Source organism: Takifugu flavidus, chromosome 5 (genome assembly GCF_003711565.1).
Source record: "Takifugu flavidus isolate HTHZ2018 chromosome 5, ASM371156v2, whole genome shotgun sequence".
Taxonomy (NCBI): Eukaryota; Metazoa; Chordata; class Actinopteri; order Tetraodontiformes; family Tetraodontidae; genus Takifugu; species Takifugu flavidus.
In genome coordinates this window covers 13,891,995-13,911,706 of record NC_079524.1, presented here as the reverse complement: position 1 = coordinate 13,911,706, position 19,712 = coordinate 13,891,995, and the positions used below count along the sequence as shown (strand labels likewise).

Genomic DNA, 19,712 nt, shown 5'->3' with positions numbered 1-19,712 from the left:
AAAGGAGCCTGAGCTGGTGCGCGAGGTTGAGACGTTCTGACTAAATACAGTATAGTAGGCCTTACCTCGATGCATACTAAGGGCTCTAGAACCAGTCTTCTCGAGAGGGGTTGGACTCTCTACCACTCTGGAGTTGCCAATGGTGAGAGGCGACGGGCAGGGGTGGCAATTCTCGTTGCTCCCCGGCTCAGTGCCTGTATATTGGAGTTTACCCCGGTGGATGAGAGGGTAGCCTCCCATCGCCTTCGGGTGGGGGAACGCATCCTGACTGTTGTTTGTGCCTATGGCCCAAGCAGCAGTTCAGCGTATCCACCCTTTTTGGAGTCCTTAGAGGGAGCGCTGGAGAGTGCTCCTTCTGGGGGCTCCCTAGTCCTCCTGGGTGACTTCAATGCTCACGTTGGCAACGACAGTGTGACCTGGAGAGGTGTGATTGGGAAGAATGGCCCCCCTGATCTGAACCTGAGTGGTGTTTTGTTGTTAGACTTCTGTGCTCGTCTCAGATTGTCCATAACGAACACCTTGTTCAGGCATAAAGGAGTTGTTACGTGTCAGGGGAGTTGTTGGCGTTTCTTCTTTGTGTTCTTTGTTTCCGGTGACCTCCCAGAGGGATCCCACAGATCCCACCAACAAGGTTTCGATGTGAGTAAAAATGTGTCCCTGGTGCCAGCGTTCCGCGAGGCTAAAGTGGATTCGTACTTCAGCGCCTTCGAGCAAATAGCTTCAGTGCTTAACTGGCCAAGGGACATGTGGCCTGTCCTCCTCCAGTGTAAGCTGGTGGGAAAAGCACAGGAGGTTGTGTCTGCTCTTTCGTTGGAGGATACCCTACAATATGATGTTGTGAAGGAAGCAATTCTTCGTGCCTATGAGCTTGTTCCTGAGACCTACAGACATAAATTTAGGAGCCATAGAAAGTCGGGGGGACAAACCTTTATTGAGTTTGTACGTGAAAAGGGCAATCTCTTCGATAAATAAAGGTGTCTACGTTGTTCAGAGCTGCTGTCCTTGCAGATGAGTTTGTGTTAACCCACAAGAATGTTTTCTCGTCTCCCCTCCGCTCTGACAGATTTTCTGCTTCTTGAGCCACCAGCGCCCGAGCCCAGCCCCCCTTGAAAAGGCTAGAGGGCACCCGTTGTCCCAGCCAGGGAGTCATGAGTGTATTTATTGCCACAAGAGGGGCCACGTCATCGCTGACTGTCTGTCGTTGAAACGAAAACAGCAAGCTCCCGCAGCTGCTCAGCAAAAGAATGTGTGCCTGGTTAAAACGTTTCGTAAACGGGCTACTGAACAAGCTAACGCCATAAGTGATAAACCAAATCCTTGCTTCACCCCTTTTACTTCAAAAGGCTTCGTCTCATTGACTGCTGGGATGACAGACCGTAAGGAAATTACCCTGCTGAGAGACTCAGCCAGTTACCAGTCAATCATCAAGGCTAACATCTTACCGTTGTCATCAGCTACATCTTGCCACTCTAGTGTTAAAATTCGGGGAGTGGGGATGGTTAACATGCTCACGCCACTGCACAGAATCCATCTTCAGTGTCCTCTTCTTAGTGGATGGTTTGAGGTTGCAGTTCTCCCAGACTTGCCTGTCCCCGGTGTTGATTGCCTCCTCTGTAACGACATTGCTGGAGGAAAGGTGAGCCCAACACCAATAGTTGTAATAATAATAATAGATGTCCCTGTTGAAATCAATGCCCCTAGTGAAATCAAGAGTCTCCTGAGGTTTTTCCAGCCTGTGCAGTCACGAGCGCCCAGGCTAAGGAATACGGAGAGGATCTGGCAGACATCTTCTTCTTCGCAGATCGACCAACCAGTTCTGAAGCTACCGAGTCACAGATTGGTCATCATCAGCACGCAGCCAGCCTCAGCACCAAAGCTATGGAGCTGCCGGCCACGAGAGAGGAGTTCATCAAGGCCCAGCAAAATGATGAAACCCTGCAAAACTGCTTGTCCTCTGTCCTTAGTGTTGAGCAGGTAAAGGGACAGAAAGTGGTCTACTTCATGGATCATGGGCTACTCTTTCGCTGTTGGAGACAGGATGCCTCGGGTGATGGGGACTGGAGTACAGCCTACCAAGTCGTGGTCCCAACGGCGTACCGACCTCAGGTACTTTCTCTCGCCCATGATAACCTGTGGGCTGGACATCTAGGGATCACAAAGACATTTGATAAGATCCTTAGGCATTTTTTCTGGCCTGGACTGAAAGCCGATGTGGTGCGCCATTGCCGCACCTGCCATGTGTGTCAGGTAACTGGGAAGCCCAACCAAGTGGTTCCTCCAGCCCCACACTGTCCTATACCCGTGATGAGGGAGCCATTTGAGAGAGTGATGGTCGACTGTGTGGGACCTTTGCCAAAAACCAAATCTGGCAACCAGTTTTTGTTAACTATCATGTGTGCTTCCACTAGGTTCCCTGAGGCCATTCCTTTGCAGAGGGTCACTGCTCCAGTCATCAGTAAGGCACTTGTGGAGTTCTTCACAGTGTTTGGCCTACCTACGGTGGTCCAGACTGATCAGGGGACTAACTTCATGTCCCGTGTGTTTGCTCAGGTACTGAAATCTTTGGGCATTAAGCATATAACTTCCAGTCCTTATCATCCTGAAAGCCAAGGGGCATTAGAAAGGTTTCACCAGACCATGAAGACAATGCTCAAGAAATGCTGCTTTGAGAGCCAGAAGGACTGGGATGATGCGGTGCCATTTGTTCTGTTTGCGGCTCGGGAAGCTGTACAAGAGTCACTGGGATTCAGCCCTGCTGAGTTGGTGTTCGGGCATGAAGTCCGTGGTCCCTTGAAGCTCTTAAAGGAGCAGTTTCTTCTTCCAAGAGGTGGGGAAGGTTGCAGCATTCCAGAGTATGTTCTGAGACTCAGAGAACGTCTTCAGAGGGCCTGCACCTTAGCCAAAAGCTCACTCGCCTCTTCACAGAAGAAGATGAAAAGACGCTACGACCAAAAAGCAGTACCACCCTCATTTCAGCCTGGCGATAGGGTTTTAATCCTCTCCCCTATCCCTGGTTCTGCCTTGTCTGCCAAGTTTTCAGGTCCCTATGTCGTGGAGAAGAAGGTGAATGACACCAACTTCATTATTCAAACTCCAGACCGCAGGCGCGGAAATAGGTTGTGTCATGTGAACATGATGAAACCTTGCTACTCGCCTGGGAAGGATGGGGGAAGCGACCCGGTTTCAACTACAAGTGATGTGGGCTTTCCAGTATCATCGGTTGACACGGTGAGCTGCCCTGAAGAAGATGGGTTGGTTATGTGTGGTGCTACACCCCCAGGGGTCCGACTAAAGAATTTAGAGTTGCTTTCTGATTTGTCTCACTTTTTGTCCCACCTCCCAAGTGACCATAGTAATGATATTAGAGAGCTGATATCCGATTTCCCCAGTTTGTTTAATGACATTCCTACTCAGACTACCGCCATTACACACGACATTGTCTTGACTAATTCAAGACCTATTAAGCAACGTGCCTATCGAGTAAGTCCTCTAAAGAGGGAGTGCATGAGGAAGAAGGGTTCGCTGTGTCCAGTTCCAGTCCGTGGAGTTCACCTTGTTTGCTGGATAAGAAGTCGAATGGCTGCCCAAGGTTCTGCACAGACTTCCGAAAGGTGAACTCCGTCACAGTCCCTGATGCACATCCCTTGCCACTTATTGATGACTGCATTGATGAGATTGGTCCAGCTCGGTACGTCAACAAACTGGATTTACTGAAAGTCTACTGGCAAGTTCCATTGACCCTCTGGCATCTGAGATCTCGGCATTTGTGACACAAGACAGCTCCCTTCAGTATACTGTTATGCCTTCTGGTCTCTGCAACGCCCCTGCTACCTTTCAGAGGCTCGTGAACAAGATCCTGGGTGATGTTCCACACTGCAAAGCCTATTTGGATGACATTTTTGTGTACTGATGACTGGACGTCTCACATGGCCACATTGAGGAATGTTTTTGCACGTCTGGCAGGTGCTTCGCTAAGGGCCCTCGACCCGTACGACGTGCAAAACAAAGTGTAGACAAGTGTAGACAAATTGTGGCAAAGTCAAGTTTTTTGACAGGGAACTGCAAACATAAAGTGCCAAACTGCCCAAATGGTTATAAATATCTGTCAAAATCTCTCATTGAAATGTAAGCCATCAAGCTATTGAGCCATCTGCTGGATGGAAAAAATGAATGCAGGGCAAAGCGATGACTGTCTGTGGGTGTAGTAGTATTTGAACACACAAGTGATGTTATTTGTGCCATTAGGTGCAGTCAGAAATTGAAAAGATGGTAAAGAATACCATGCCCGGGCCTGTAGTTGAGGAATAACATTTGTCGTGCAAGAAAAACAGTGATGATGCTGTCATTGGTCCCTTGCAGGTTCCTACATTGTGGTGGCCCGGAAGACAAGCCAGGTGTCTTGGAAATGGAGGCGTCCTATGTTTGGAAATGAATAAAGCACTGACTGTGATTAAAGAGAGGTGGCCCCACCCAGGTGACACTGAAGAGCAAGAACACTTAATTTCCCAATGAGTGCTACAAAATAAAAATGAAAAAGCTGTGGCCATGACCTGCTGACAGCCTTATTTTTTTTTTTTTAACTTATTGTCAAGTACAAAGAAGCATTTATTGTCAAGTGCAGTCGATAAAACACTCCAATTTTCTTTGCTTACACCTGGAAATGAAGTCCCAAAAGAATGTCCACAGCCCTTTGAAAGTCTGCAAAAGTGTCAAAAGTCTGGCCTTCAAGTCCTGGAGATGATTACTTTTTGCTGACAGTATGTCTGAAACCACAGGATGAAACCACATCCTGTCATCCTTCAGGACCTTCCTCCCCTTCATCTTTCCATGTTTTTCCTGAAAGGATGCGTTTTAGTGTAAGTTTTCGTATTGGCACACTTTAGTGTGGCGTCCCCAGGATATGGAGCAAAGAGTCACCTCGATGTGTGGTTCAGACAGCGATCTTGCCGTTGACGATGGAGTGGTGCATCTGACGGACTTGTGTGCAGAAGCTGGCCGGCTCTGTTTTCCAGGTCTTTTGGCCTTTTCTGCTGCAGCTTTAGTGAAATGTGGGAGAAAAAAACCAACGTAAACATAACTCATCTAAAATGTAGCTTCAGTCCTCACTGCGTTCTGAAAAGCTTGTGCATAATATTAACAATTACATTTTACCCTGTCCATAAATGGCTCTGTCCACACACATCTCCAGGTGGCAGGAGACTTGCGAGAAGAACTGGAGGTAATCCTTAACCCACTCATCATTTATCGGTCCTCTCTCTGGCCACTGCTTCTCTTTAACGTGGCGATCGACGATACTGACATATCACATTTAATTATGAATCATTTAACGGGACAAGAATGAGCAAAGATTAATTTTGTTTAGAACAGCACACTTACTATTTAATGTAGCCAACATCGTTTTTCACCAGCCACTGGAAGCTTTTGCCTCGGTACTTGCCAAAAGTCAGAATTAGCTGACCCATCCACTGCACCTCTGAGGGATTTTGGGTGACCAGGCGGCATCTCCTTTTAGCTGAAGACAAACGGTTATGTCTTTAATGCCAGATTTGTCTAAGTAGAGTGAGTCAACTGAGCATCAAAACATATATTTGACCCTGATTATCTTACCTTCATCACAGACATCTCAGTCCACTCATCAGTGGGCTGATGTGGTTTTGACTGGTCCCGTACCTCTTTTGAAGCCTTCAGAATGCACTGCTGCCTATCCTGTGGCACACTTGTGTCCAGAATACACAGCGATGGCATCAATGGGTCCATTGCAGAAGGTTTATCTGAAAAAAACAACCAAAGCAAAGTGTCATGTGCAAGCAAACAACTAACCCAGAGATTACTACTGCCACCAAGCAAGGCACTTCCCAGGTACTTGCACTTGCTGCCCACATCTGGCTGCCCTCACCTTTCTTGGCTGTATTGTCCCCCCCACTTCCCACCTGACAAGGCTGTATTGTCCTCCCACTTCCCACCTTTCTCGGCTGTATTGTCCCTGCACACTCATGGACATTCTTTTGTTTGTAATATTCAATAGGCATGTAGGTCACAACATTGAACGTAAACATTTAATTCAGAAACAAAGAAGGCAAACAAGCAATTCGAGCATGGAGGCACCTCAATAACACAATGTCTATAGATGCAATTAGCGACATTATCCCGCTAGCGGAAAGTTGCTTTTTCACGGCAAAAGTCAGCTTTCGAGCACATTTACAGGTACTATTGCAAAGATATGCTTCCGAGCACGCAAAAAGCACGCAAATATGAAAAGCACTGTAGGAAAGATGGGCTGACTTACCTCAATCTAAATTTTCGCAGGTCGATTCCAGACGCACTTACCGCGCGGCCCTCTTATTGGGCTCGGATGATCGGGGCCCCGCCTTCCGCCTTCGGGACCAATCGGAAGGCTTCCCCGTCTACACCTCGCTTCGTAGGTGTAGACTCCGGACCAATCAGAGGGCCCGGCTGTCTACACCCTGCCCACAAGTGTAGACTCCGGGCCAATCGCGAGCCAGGACCGCCCCCAGTCTACAGTCTATATTGCACTCCGCTCCGTGGGAGATTTGCCTCAGGAGTCCCACAGGCCAGTAAGGTCCGATACGACTCCTTCTTCAGCCTGACGGCATCCCTCACCACTGGTGTCCACCAGCGGGTTCGGGCATTGCTGCCACAACAGGTACCAACCACCTTGCAGCCACAGCACCGGTTGGAGGCATGGAACATGGTCCACTCGGACTCAATGTCCCCCGCCTCCCCCGGGACATAGTCAAAGCTCTCCCGGAGGTGTGAGTTGAAGCTCCTTCTGACACGAGACTCTGACAGGCGTTCCCAGCAGACCCTCACAATACATTTGGGTTTGCCGGGTCTGTCCGGCATCCTTCGCCACCATCGGAGTCAACTCACCACCAGGTGGTGATCAGTTGACAGCTCTGCCTCTCTCTTCACGCGGGAGTCCAGAACATGCGGCCGCAAATCCGATGACACGATCACAAAGTCGATCATCAATCTGCGGCCTAGGGCGTCCTGGTGCCAAATGCACATGTGGACGCCTGTTACGTTCAACCCTTTTGAAGGGGGTTAATGTAAAGACTAACAAACCACCAGGGAAAGACTGATACAGACTGTCAAGATAGTGTTTTTTTTCTTAACAGGAAACACGTGCATATATCAGGAGTGGAGGGAGAGGTGGAACAAACGGGTCTGTGCCAAAACAAAAGTAAAAACACGGCGCATCTTAAAACATCAAAAACACAACGGTGGCCACAGCGCATAACCTAGTGTAAATAACAAACAGAATGTCTACATGCGGCAATGTATGGGGTACCTAGTCCTTACCTAGTCCCACCTGCCCTCCACAAACTCTTCCTGTCCAACCGTGAGCGAGAAAAAGCCCATGAAACATGGGAGGAGAGCCTTTAAAGCGGGACTCCACTGGTGATTGGTCAGATAGACACAGGGGAGCCAATCCTAAAATACCCCGGGAGTCCACAGGTGGTGTCAATCTTCCTCATCACCAGCGCTGCCTGCCTTTCGGTGTTCCACCAGTTCTCTCAGCCTCTAGAGGGCGCCACTCTGGGAGGTCACCGGAAACAAAGAACACAAAGAAGAAACACCAACAACTCCCCTGACACGTAACACCCCCTCCCATATAAGTCCAACCCAAGGTTTGGACAATGTTATATTCCTGCCTACAGTGCCCGAGACAGCGCATCCGCAAGAATGTTTTCGGACCCCTTTTTGTGATTAATTTCTAAATTGTAATTCCGGGCGATTAAAGACCAACGCATTAATCGATGGTTATTTTTATACATCCTTGAGAGAAAAACAAGAGGGTTATGGTCTGTAAAAACCTTTATAGGCTTTGCGCTAGAGGCAAGATAGACCTCAAAATGTTGCAGAGCATACAACAGTGCAAGCGTCTCCTTTTCGATTGTCGAGTACCGGAGCTGATGTTTGTCGAACTTCCTTGAGAAGTAGGCTACAGGATGGTCAACATCTTGGGGATCCTCTTGTAGAAGGACGGCTCCAGCCCCGACAGCACTGGCATCTACTTCCAACTTAAATGGCAATGAAAAATTGGGAGCAAACACAACGGGGTTACAGCTGAGGAGACTCTTGAGATCCTCAAAGGACTGTTGGCACTCCCTGGACCAAGCCAATGGCTTTTGAGGACTGGTTAGTGCAGTCAATGGGGCTGCCACGATGGAAAAATTCTTGCAGAACCTACGGTAGAATCCAGCCATACCGAGGAATCGGCGCAACTCCCGCCTGGTTGTTGGGGCAGAAAACGCAGTAATGGCTGCAATCTTTAGATCCGCAGGGCGCACCTGTCCTCCGCCAACCTGCTGACCAAGATACAAGACAGAACCTCTTCCAAACTCACATTTAGGAAGGTTAAGGGTTAGCGAAGCACCTGCCAGATAGGCCAAGTGGAGTGCAGCTACGGCAGTTGCCGAGGCAAAGACCCGAGCATATGAAGAGTTCAGTGAGGCCATGGAGAATGACTTCCAGACAACTTCGAAAAGGTTCTGGACCACCATCCAGTGTCTGAGGAAGGGGAAGCAGTGCACTGTCAACACTGTGTATAGTGGCAATGGTGTGCTGCTGATCTCAACTCGGGATGTTGTGGATCGGTGGAAGGAATACTTCGAAAACCTCCTTAATCCCACCAATGCGCCTTCCAGTGAGGAAGGACCCAGGGACAGGACCCGGGGACAGGCTCTCGTATCTCCGGGGCTGAAGTTGCTGAGGTAGTCAAAAAACTCCGCGGTGGCAAGGCCCCGGGGGTAGATGAGATCCGCCTGGAGTTCCTTAAGGCTCTGGATGTTGTAGGGCTCTCGTGGTTGACTCGACTCTGCAACATCACATGTACATCGGGGGCACTGGATTGGCAGACCAGGGTGGTAGTCCCTCTTTTTAAGAAGGGGGGCCAGAGGGTGTGTTCCAACTATAGCGGGATCACACTCCTCAGCCTCCCTAGTAAGGTCTATTCAGGGGTATTGGAGAGGAGGGTCCACCGGATAGTCGAACCTCGGATTAAGGAGGAGTAATATTGTTTTTGTCCTGGGTGTGGAACGGTGGACCAGCTCTACACCCTCAGCAGGGTCTTCGAGGGTGCATGGGACTTGGAGAAGGCATTCAACCATGTCCCTTGAGGGGTCCTACGAGAGTATGGGGTGCCGGGCCCCTTGATACGGGCTGTCCGCTCCCTGTATGATTGGTGTCAGAGTTTGGTCCGCATTGCTGGCAGTAAGTCGAACTCATTTCCAGTTAGGGATAGTCTCTGCCAGGGTTGCCCTTTGTCACTGATTCTGTTCATAACTTTTATGGACAGAATTTCTAGGTGCAGTCATGGTGTTGAGGCGGTTCGGTTTGTTGACCTCAGGATCGGGTCTCTGCTCTTTGCAGATGATGTGGTCCTGTTGTCGTCATTGGCCCGCGACCTCCACCAAGTGTGAAGCAGCTGGGATGAGAATCAGCACCTCCAAATCCAAGGCCGAGTGCCTTCTCCGGGTCAAGGAGGAGATCCTGTGAGTGAGGGAAGAATGGAGCAGGAGATCGACAGGCGGTCGGTGCGGCATCAGCAGTAATGCGGACTTTGCACTGGTCCGTTGTGGTGAAGAGAGAGCTGAGCCAAAAGGCGAAGCTTTCGATTTACCGGTCGATCTTCGTTCCTACTCTCACCTATGGTTATGAGCTTTGGGTAATGACCAAAAGAACACGATCATGGGTACAAGCGAAATGAGCTTCCTCCGTAGGGTGGCTGGGCTCTCCCTTAGAGATAGGGTGAGAAGCTCTGCCATCCTGGAGGAGGTCGGAGTAGAGCCGCTGCTCCTCAGCGTTGAGAGGAACCAGATGAGGTGGCTTGGGCATCTGGTCAGGATGCCCCCTGGACTCCTCCCTGGTGAGGTGTTCAGGGCATGTCTCTCTGGGAGGAGGCCCCCGGGAAGACCCAGGACACGTTGGAGAGACACGTTGTCTCTCGAATGCTCTGGGAACGCCTGGGGATCCCCCCCGGATGAGTTGGAAGAAGTAGCTGGGGAGAGGGAAGTCCGGGCTTCTCTAACCCTAACCCTAACCTTCTCTTCCCTAACCCTAACCCGACCCTGGATAAGCGGTAGAGGATGGATGGATGGATGGATGGATGGATGGATGGATGGATGGACGGATGGACGGACGGACGGACGGACGGACGGACGGACATTTCAATGGTGTCCCAAGACCGCTGGTGTTTGACTAAGATTCTATTTGCATCACAGATTGGGGACCCCCAATTATTGTGATTTAAAAATCAGTCTGTATAACAAAGGAGATTTCAAAGGCTCTGCTTTGTACTCCTTCCGAATACAGTTCCTTGACCTATCTCTAAGCAAGCACCATGCCACCCTGAAGAGGAGACTCATTTCAGCTGTTTGTACCTGGGCTTTTGTTGTTGACCCAAACTTCATGACCATAAATGAGGGTAGGAATGTCCATGGACCAGGCGGGAGCTTCGCCTCTTGGTTTACAGAGTGATACAATGACCGCAATACAATACGGCCATTGTACCGCTCCTCCCGTCAATCTCACGCTGTCCTTCTCTCAATTATGAACAAGACCCCAAGACACATAACTCCACATGAGGAGCGTCCTATCAACCTAGAGGGAGCCACCTTTTTCTAGTTGGAAATCACTGGAAGTGCTTATTTCCACCTGCTTAACACTACAACTTCAATTATACTGAAGGTCCTAAGTCACTGCAGACACCAAGGCAAAAGCAGTGGTGCAATTCAGCATCTCACAAACATCCCCACTTCAAATGTACAGTATTGGTAGAGCACTGCTTTACCCTCCTGAGGTGCCGGATGGTTTGTAAGAATTTCTTCGAGAGCAACAAATAGTCCTCCTCCATGGCCTCCTTGAATTTCTCCCAGATCCAAGCTTTTGCTTCCGTGATCGCCTGAGCTTACGCGTCCTTGTCCTGCCTGACTGTTTTTTTTATTATTAGCTCAATCAGGATAATTTATTGGCAGCACAAAATTATAAAAAAAATAATTTTATTTTGACCAACTTACAAACAATACAAAAATTACATGCGACATGTGTCGTGAAACGCTTCCAAGGTCCGAAAATCTCTCCATGTTGGAGGCAGTCCATCTTGCAGGAAGTGACCACAGCGCTGACAGGGAGACTGGAAGAGCTTAATATAGCTGCGCAGCCACGTCTGAAAACAGGCAAGTAGAGAGCGAGTGGAAGAGCCGAGAAGGCATGATCAACCTGTTATAGATCAGTCTTACCATAAAGGAGCGGACAACAACATCAGGCATCTGAGGCAGCTGATAGTGCAGTAGGGCGGTGGTGGCATGGTCTGTTACCTAGCAACAACAAAACTAATTGACATTGTCACTGAAATGACAGACGTTGAATTAATAATCAGCTCATTGAAACTAAAACTATATTTATGTGCTTGCAGCTCCACAGGAGAAAGGAAAGACATTTGGCTCTTTTAGTGGTATTTAATGGTGTCACCGCCTGGATTTTTAGAGTTTACAGCGCAAATTTAAAAGAGTGGTTTTAAATGGTGCTGACCATTGAGATCGTTTCAAACATACCTTCTGAAACACCTGGTACTGAGACTTTGTCCAGATGTCCAGCTGAGAAGAAAAGAGAAAGATTACCACAGAAACATATTTATTAGAGGTGAACTGTAAATACTAAAAACCTAACCTTGCCATCTTCATTGTAGATATTTTCACTGAAACCACGAACAACGGTTCTATCAATGAACAGTGAACGCATCACAACAATGGCCTTTAACACCTTCCCCAGGGTCACCTGTTGGACAAACCAAAAGCTCTTACCAGGTCTGGTAAAAAAGAAAAATGGTATGAAAACACTTCAATAAATAGACCAAGGAAAGAGTAAAACAGCAAGCACACAACTCTTTCCTGCATTACAGGAGCAATAAGTGAAAATCATCACTTTTAGACAGAAATTAAAAATCTCTATGTAAAGATGCAATATAGAGTATAGCACGATTTCATGTATGTTGATCTCTTTGTTACAATCCAGGCTGGCTGGTTCATATGCATTCCTGTGAATCCCACTGATGCCAACCCTTGGCTCTCCCTCCCAAAAAATGGCAACAGCCAGTGGGTGTATTTTTGAAAATGGCAGAGAGTGAAACAAAACGCTTATTTGAAAACGATCATGATCCATTATTACCTCTAAAGAAAAAAAAGTAATTGGCAAAGACATTTTCGGCTAAAGAATGGGACAAAAGCTGGACTAATATTAGCCTTGCAAGTCCAAGGACTTTGCAGATCTTCATTTGCAGATGCGCGAGAGGGTGGGGTAGAGGTGGATCGCAGAGGTAGAGAGAGGCTGTGGCTGATGGCTCACTTTGTTTTCGTCTACAGTACAACAGCGAACCTAGCGGTGAAAAATATTTCACTTGTTGCAGCTTTAAAAGCCAAAGAGTAAGAATAACTACTGAGACACAATATCACAGTAACAGGAACTTTGACCACGGGTGACCAAACCTTTGCTGGCCACTGTATTAGTAATACTGACAGGATGACTGAAAACACTGATATATCTGACATTTAGTGTAAACATATCGATACCAGCAGAACAGCTGAATTCCCATTTGGTCTAAACAGCTCAATGGTCATGTCAGGAAACATCCTGCCAATCCGAGAGATGACGTCATCCACATACCTGCACACACAGAAGGAGATTACAAACTGTAGCAAGAGTGCAGTCAGCAACACTTTATTCAACAAAATTCTCTTTAACGAATTTTCCGGATTATAGGGCGCACTTAAAATCCATAATTCTTTTCAAAAATCGACTGCGTGCCTAATAATCCGGTGCAGCTTGTGTATGGATAAATTCTGTTTGTGCTTACTGATGTCAAACCGATTTTAAAATCTGTTAAAGTTTTAATGTGACTACGAATAAATCAAGTGCACCACTTATAGGGTTACAGTAGTCAGCATGGGTGTGTGTACCGGTATATGGACCCCAAAACAGCACCAGTTAAGAGGCATGCTTACGAAGCAGATTTCAAACTGAAAGCTATCAGTCACGCAGTCACGCATGGGAATAGAGCAGCTACAAGAGAATTCAATATTAATGAATCGATGGTGTGGAAGTGGAGGAAGCAAGAAGACGAACTGCGCCACATAAAGAAGACCAAACAAAGTTTGAGGAGGAATAAAGTGAGAAACTCACATCGGGTGAGTTACGCCACTATCTACCAGTGGATCATGGATGCCTGGGCTAAAATATCAGGCTCAAATGTTGTCCGACCGAAATCGCCCAGCTGTTAAACTCAGACCATGAAGATGAAGACTTCAATTGATTTGTTGAATAGGAGTGAGCTAAAAAGTGAGTTTATTGTTTTGTATTTTAAGTGAATAATGTTATTTTGATTGCGTGTGAGTTATCTGACTGTTTTGCGCATCATAATCTGGTGCGGAAAAAACCCATTCCGTTTTTTTGGCAGTGCGCCTTAAATCCCGATGCACCTTATGGCCTGGAAAATATGGTAAAGAAATGTCTTCTTCAAATGTATAGCCATAAAAGTGATGAGATTACAGACTTGGACTTAGCAGAAACTGCCAGAACACTAGCTCGATCATCACTGGATCTTGGCTATTTAAAGATTAGTTGAGAGTGAAAGCTACGTTCCTCTCATTTAATTGATCGGTGTAACGGGGTACCACTACACTTGCTGTCTTTTTTCTTTTATGTAATGGAAAGTCAGATCTGGCTCTCAGACTATGTTTACACAATGGAACAGAAAGGCTTTTCTTTTGGGTTTTCAGAAGTCTTCTGCGTCGCATGTGAGAGTGTGTGTTAGTGACAATGGAGTGATGTGGATGTCATTGTGATTGTGTGTTACACACAAGTCTAACCAAACAAAAAATACATGTGTTCAGTGAAGATCACCAAAATGCCTGTAATGTTGCAATACTCACTGAGGAGGAAGCACCAAAGTACTTGGTTGGACTTTAGGTCTTCTCTTGGCTGAAGCCCCCATTTGATTGGCTGATCGTTTTAGTGATTGTTGGTTCAATAAACTGGAAGCCAAACCGGCATGGTACTGTAACTATTGAGAAATACATAAATCATCATCATTGTCTCAAAAAGAGAAGATAAAGTATAATCCAGAAAAATCTGTCAATAACTCAATAATCAAATAATGGATGTGCTGACTATAGAGGTGTGAGACAACAACTGAATATGAATTAAATCTGATGAATAATATGAGAATTTTTGAAGTCAATAAATAATAAATCACTTTTTTAATTAATCAAAATATTTTTCTTCACTTTTGTCAGCATAAATATGCATTTTTTTAATGAAAAGATTTTTCTTCATGGCTGAAGGACTTCTCTACCAATGACTGCAAGTGTGTGACGAGGAGTAAACCTTGTTGGACCACTTGTAAGCTTGTAGCAGCTGAGAGTACAGAGGCGTTTTATCCTGAACCGGGTCCAGACTCAGCAGGCCGCTATTATGGAGAGGATGAGACTCTGAGGGACGACCAACCAACCCACTGAGACGCTCCAGCTCACTAAGATTCAAACATGCACAACCAAAATAACACACCACGAAGTATAGTAAATATGGTACAATTGGGAAAAAAACACCATTTTACATTGTTTAAATTCAGATAAATTTAATTGGAGTCTGTCATGTTAAAATATTTTTAATGGTTGTTTTTTGAGACTGTATACCCTCCTGTTTCTATTGTTTTAATAGCAAAGGTCTGACTGTAGTCTGTTTTATATTTTTTTTATAATCTAAAATCTGACTGTATTATTTATTTTGTTTTCTATCAAAGCTCTGGCTGTCTTTGCTCTAACTTACTTAAGGTCTCTGTTGACCGCCTGTAGGTTGTCCTGAAACTCGGTTAAAAACAGCTTCTCTCGTCCCTCCAGATTCTCTCTATTCTTCATTCCATCTTTCAAGAAGTCGAACACGCGACTTACGCTCGATCGTAATGCCTGAATACCGTTGATTGCGTGAGAAAAGGCTTCTAGATTTACACCAACGTTCACAACATCCGCCATCTTGTTTTTCTAACGACGGTCCATTTGAAGTTTGTAGAGAATGGTCTGTCATCATTGTCTTCTTCGTCCTTATTTTATAACGATTGGCAATGTTCGGGTGCATTACCGCCACCAACTGGTCAGGAGGACAACCCAGGATAGAGCTCTAAACTTATTATTATTATTATTATTATTATTATTATTATTATTAGTAGTAGTAGTAGTAGTAGTAGTAGTAGTAGTAGTAGTAGTAGTAGTGTACTATATAAACTATAGTCTCTCTATTAACTTTGTTCCTGTCATAAATTTCAGCACAATTCTGATGCCCTCACTTCCCAACCCACTCCACAGAATATCACTCACATGCAACTGTATTTTTTGTTTACTGAGGTGCCAGATCTATGTACCCACACTGTAGAGAATACAAACTACCAAGGACCTTGGTAGTTCATATCTTCGACAGTGGTCCACATGTCTCTTCCTCACCACAGTAGTCCCACCCACTCATGTTGTATTTCCCTATTTTATACAATATATTATTTAAACCTGTGTGCCCAAATCTGAGTCGTGTGATCGCCACCTCCTCTCTCCTGTCTCTCCCTGCACACACACACACACCCCTTTCTCTGGATTCCATAATACCATCTTCCTTCCCTATCTTTCTCCCCATGTTTTTGCCACTTCTCGATTATTTCAATATTTTGACTTCCTTCCTACTCCTATCTTTTAAATCTATATTATTATTTGCAGCTCTTTTTGCAATTTCATCTACCATTTCATTTCCCATCACCCTAAAATGAACATTGGAATTCTGTTAAGTGTCTGCTGTATTTCGAATAGAATATCTGGTCTATTATCGGTCTACTGAATGATTATCTAAACTTGCTAGAGCTGAGCTTGAATCTGAACATATATTTACTCTCATTGGTCTTAGATCTTCCACCCACTGTATAGCCAACAACAGTGCCAATATTTTTCCTGTGTGAATTGACTTGTCATCATTCTCTACCCCATTAAAAACACCAAACTGGTACAATCAGACCTATTTCCATCTTTTATGTGAGCTCCTTGATTTATTAGTATATATCTGGACGTAATTGTAATAACTATCAATGTATGCTTGAGCCATTTGGGAATTGAGAACACAATTCCTATCATTCCGTTGATCTAATTATTATGAGAAGTCTACTCTAGCATCAAGAAGAATCCAGAGTTGGATGACTTGCAAGAGTACTGTTGGACTGATGTGTAATTGATGTTTTTGAAGTTGCTTTGCAACTTTGACTGTGACCCTGGATACTGACCTCGTAGTTTAATGCTAGTTGATCCCTCCTTATCTCCAATGGTTCCTCCCCCATCTCTACGGGTAGTGCTGCTAGGCCCCTGTACACATTCCAAGACACTGATGTTGTATTGTATCAGGTTTGTTCTGCTGCCGAACAATATACGATGGCACCATAGTCCAGTGTAGCCCTAATAAATCCCGTGACTTCAGTGTTCTACTGTCTGCTCCCCATAGTGTCCCTGCTAAATACTGCATTAAATTAAGTAACTTTTTACATTTTAGAAATAATTTCTGAATTTGCACTGCCCATGTTAAGGGTGAAAAAGTTCAGTGCTAAAGGCCCTGTGTGTGTGTGTGTGTGTGTGTGTGTGTGTGTGTGTGTGTGTGTGTGTGTGTGTGTACGTGCTATGGCTCCTCATATATTCATCCAAAATATTCAACTTTAATCAAAGGACAATCATCTGTTACTCTGGACATAAACATGCAGACAGGTGCCTTCTAAGCAGAAAGGCCTTTCCGCCTTCTCCTCCCCAACATAAAGGAACTGAAGAGAAGGCTGAAAAAATTCCTGCCAACAGATGTAAGCTTTTCATCAAACCATACCCCTAAAAGCTTAAAATGCCTGACTTTTTCCAGTTCTTGATTGTACAATTTCAGCTTAACCTTACTACTAACTTACTTTCTTGTAAAAAGCATTGGGCCCGATTCACCAATATGTTCTTACGAATCTTCTTAGATTCTTTCTTAAGTTGTCCTTAAGAAGTTTTTTAAGAAAACCCTACGTCGGATTCATCAACGCGTTCGTAAGCCCCAGAATTGTTCGCAGCTGTGTTCTTAGATTGATGAATGCCATCTGTTCGTAAATTGAAAGCGCGTGCCAGGTGAGTCTAATTAACATACGATTAGCATAAGTCACCGCCCACTAATGCCCATAAAAGGAACTGCAGCAGGACCCTGTAGACGGAGCAAAAAGCAGCAAAATGCCCAAAGTGAAATGCCCAAAGCTTGCCTCTCCACGCCTGATTTCTGACGCCGTGTTGAACAATCAAGAAAGGATGGCTAACATGCTTGATAAAATTGCCTCAACCCTGATGACTATAGCCAACACGCTTAAAGAAATCAACGAGAATGTAAAAAAAGAATGTAAAAAAAAAAAACAAAAAAAAACGTGTAAAAGCTGTGCTCGGATTGTGACAATAATGCATTTTATTCACAAACGGGCAATTAATCGCGCTCGAACGTGAACCGCGTGCCTGCAGTCTGGCCCCATCATTGCGTCAGGACGCACATCCTCACGGGGTTGTGGCTCTGTGTCCAAACACATCCAGCGCCCCTTTAACATGCCGATGGTGCGTTCAATGGTGGAGCGACTGCGCGCATGCATCTGATTGAATAAAACTCCCTGTGGAGTCTGAGGGTTGGTCAGTGGTGTCAACAACCAGGGAGCCAGGGCATATCCTCGATCCCCTAATAAAATAAATCAAGATAAAATCAAATAAAAAGACAGTTTTGGCATGGTTTCCAATTTGGTTGATTAATGTTAAGTCATTGGCACATTTACGTAATTTTAAAATTCTCCGTAAATCACCAAAAATAGGAAATAAACAAATAAATAAATAAATATGACAGAATTATCATTGTAATATTGAATTTTATTGAACTGCACAAGAGAAGAAAACACAACCATGCCAACATGTCGGCACTGAAATGTGCGCAAGAGTACTCCTGAGTGTTCGTAGGATTTGTTCTTACCTAAGAATAAATCCAGGATAAGAAGAAATTGGTGAATGCCACAATCTTCGTCAACTGTTCGTAAGTGGGACTTAAGAACAAATTTGTTCGTAAGAACGCTTCGTGAATCTGGCCCAATGTCTTTATTTTAGAGTATTGGGGAGTTACAGAAATAATTGGTACACATATACCTTATTCAGTGTCATTTCTATCTTATCTTATTCTATCTTATATGTCTTATATTTAACCATTGACCTTGGGTATTGATATTAAGTTCACATACCTAAACTGTAAGTGCCTGAACAATCCAATTAAGCACAACTAAGTTTTACAGTACTTACAACATAAGAATGCAAATATTATTTATTTGCAGGAAACCCATAAACTCAGATAAACTCAAATTCAGGAGGGTCCGGGTGGGACTGAAGCTGAGCTAGGGATGTGGCATTACTTTTATATAAATCTAATCCTTTTATTCATGCTAAAACTATAACAGATCCCTTAGGCATATATTTGATTGTTTAAGATCAGATTTATTTAAATTATCACTGGCAAAATAAATAAATAAATACTGGCAAATGTTTATGCTCCAATCTATATTACCTCAATTTAATATGGGGAGGGGGCGATTTTAATTGCTGGATCCACTTCAATCTGGGTAGACCATACTCTGATATGAACACACTCTCAAAATCATCTGTTAATCACACAATTAGTGGAAGAATTTGGAATGGTTGAACTCGGGGGTACCAGTTGATCATATACATATACTGTACTTGTATGGATTTCTACTTAGTGCATAAGCAGTTCTTAAATTTAATCTCTCCATATAAAAAGGATTCTTTAATCTGACGGTGCATCTACATCTAAAACATGCTGAAAACACGTGTGCCCTGGCATTTAAATTCTCACTTGGTCTTGGAAGACGAATTTGTGAAATTTATACATGGCCTCTTAGATTTATTATTGCAAGCAGAAAAAAATCCATAGTATCTTTTCCTTGCTGCTATGGGAGGCTATGAGAGCTTATATTCAAGGCGAAATATAATAATTGAGACACACAAAAAACACTTGGAGGGGAAAATTTAATCGATTTGCTCAGAAACTAATCGAATTAGATCTAACCTATTCAACATGTAAAGATCATCTCCAGATGTATATAGTATATGTGTCTGTGTAGATTCTCAATCATCCAGGTCATCGTTATCCAAGTTCATCTAGTTTCGGAATGGTGTGAACATTTGGTTCACCCATGTACAATGCAGTCCTCCAATCCTTCCAACAACAAACCAAAGTTCACACCATTCCAGGAGACCTGGTGACTCGCCACCAAGTGAGGCAGCAGACAAAGGAGAGACACCTCAACCGAAACTAGGTGAACGACTCTATCAACGATCCTGCCAACGACTCTCAGGTGACCACTCAGATCATTAACATGCCAATGGTCCATAGGGGCTATATTTTCAAGCTCGGTCCCCAGCGATTTCAGGACTGAAGAAACCTTCTGGATAGAAGGTGAAACGTCTTCAAAGAGAAGAAACACAGTCTAGTTGACAGAGAAAACTACCTTGGATATATAGTATATAAAGAATTTTTTTAATGCAAACTAAACCTGACCTATGAACGACACAACATGCTAGAAAGCAACTGTTGTGGTCCAGGTCAAC

At 44.9% G+C, this 19,712-nt stretch overlaps 1 protein-coding gene across 1 annotated transcript; it reads right to left on the bottom strand.

The window, feature by feature from the left end:
• Nucleotides 1-11,007: 11,007 nt before the first annotated feature.
• Nucleotides 11,008-15,084, bottom strand: med27 (mediator complex subunit 27). Its single transcript, XM_057034280.1, has 8 exons — nucleotides 14,848-15,084; nucleotides 14,407-14,551; nucleotides 13,953-14,083; nucleotides 12,594-12,687; nucleotides 11,695-11,802; nucleotides 11,580-11,621; nucleotides 11,265-11,342; nucleotides 11,008-11,191 (listed from the first exon to the last, which is right to left on the bottom strand). The coding sequence occupies exons 1-8, from the start codon at nucleotides 15,048-15,050 to the stop codon at nucleotides 11,057-11,059; spliced, it is 936 nt and encodes a 311-aa protein (XP_056890260.1). The 5' UTR covers nucleotides 15,051-15,084; the 3' UTR covers nucleotides 11,008-11,056.
• Between the last annotated feature and the right edge of the window lie 4,628 nt (nucleotides 15,085-19,712).

Bases quoted from the DNA above. Each gene is read 5' to 3' on its own strand.
- med27 (XM_057034280.1), bottom strand. From the start codon at position 15,050: ATGGCGGATGTTGTGAACGTTGGTGTAAATCTAGAAGCCTTTTCTCAC. The intron at 11,803-12,593 runs GTATCGATATGT...TTTGTCCAACAG, and splicing joins GGAATTCAGCTGTTCTGCTG to GTGACCCTGGGGAAGGTGTT. The intron at 11,192-11,264 runs GTAAGACTGATC...GCCTGTTTTCAG, and splicing joins TTGTTGTCCGCTCCTTTATG to ACGTGGCTGCGCAGCTATAT.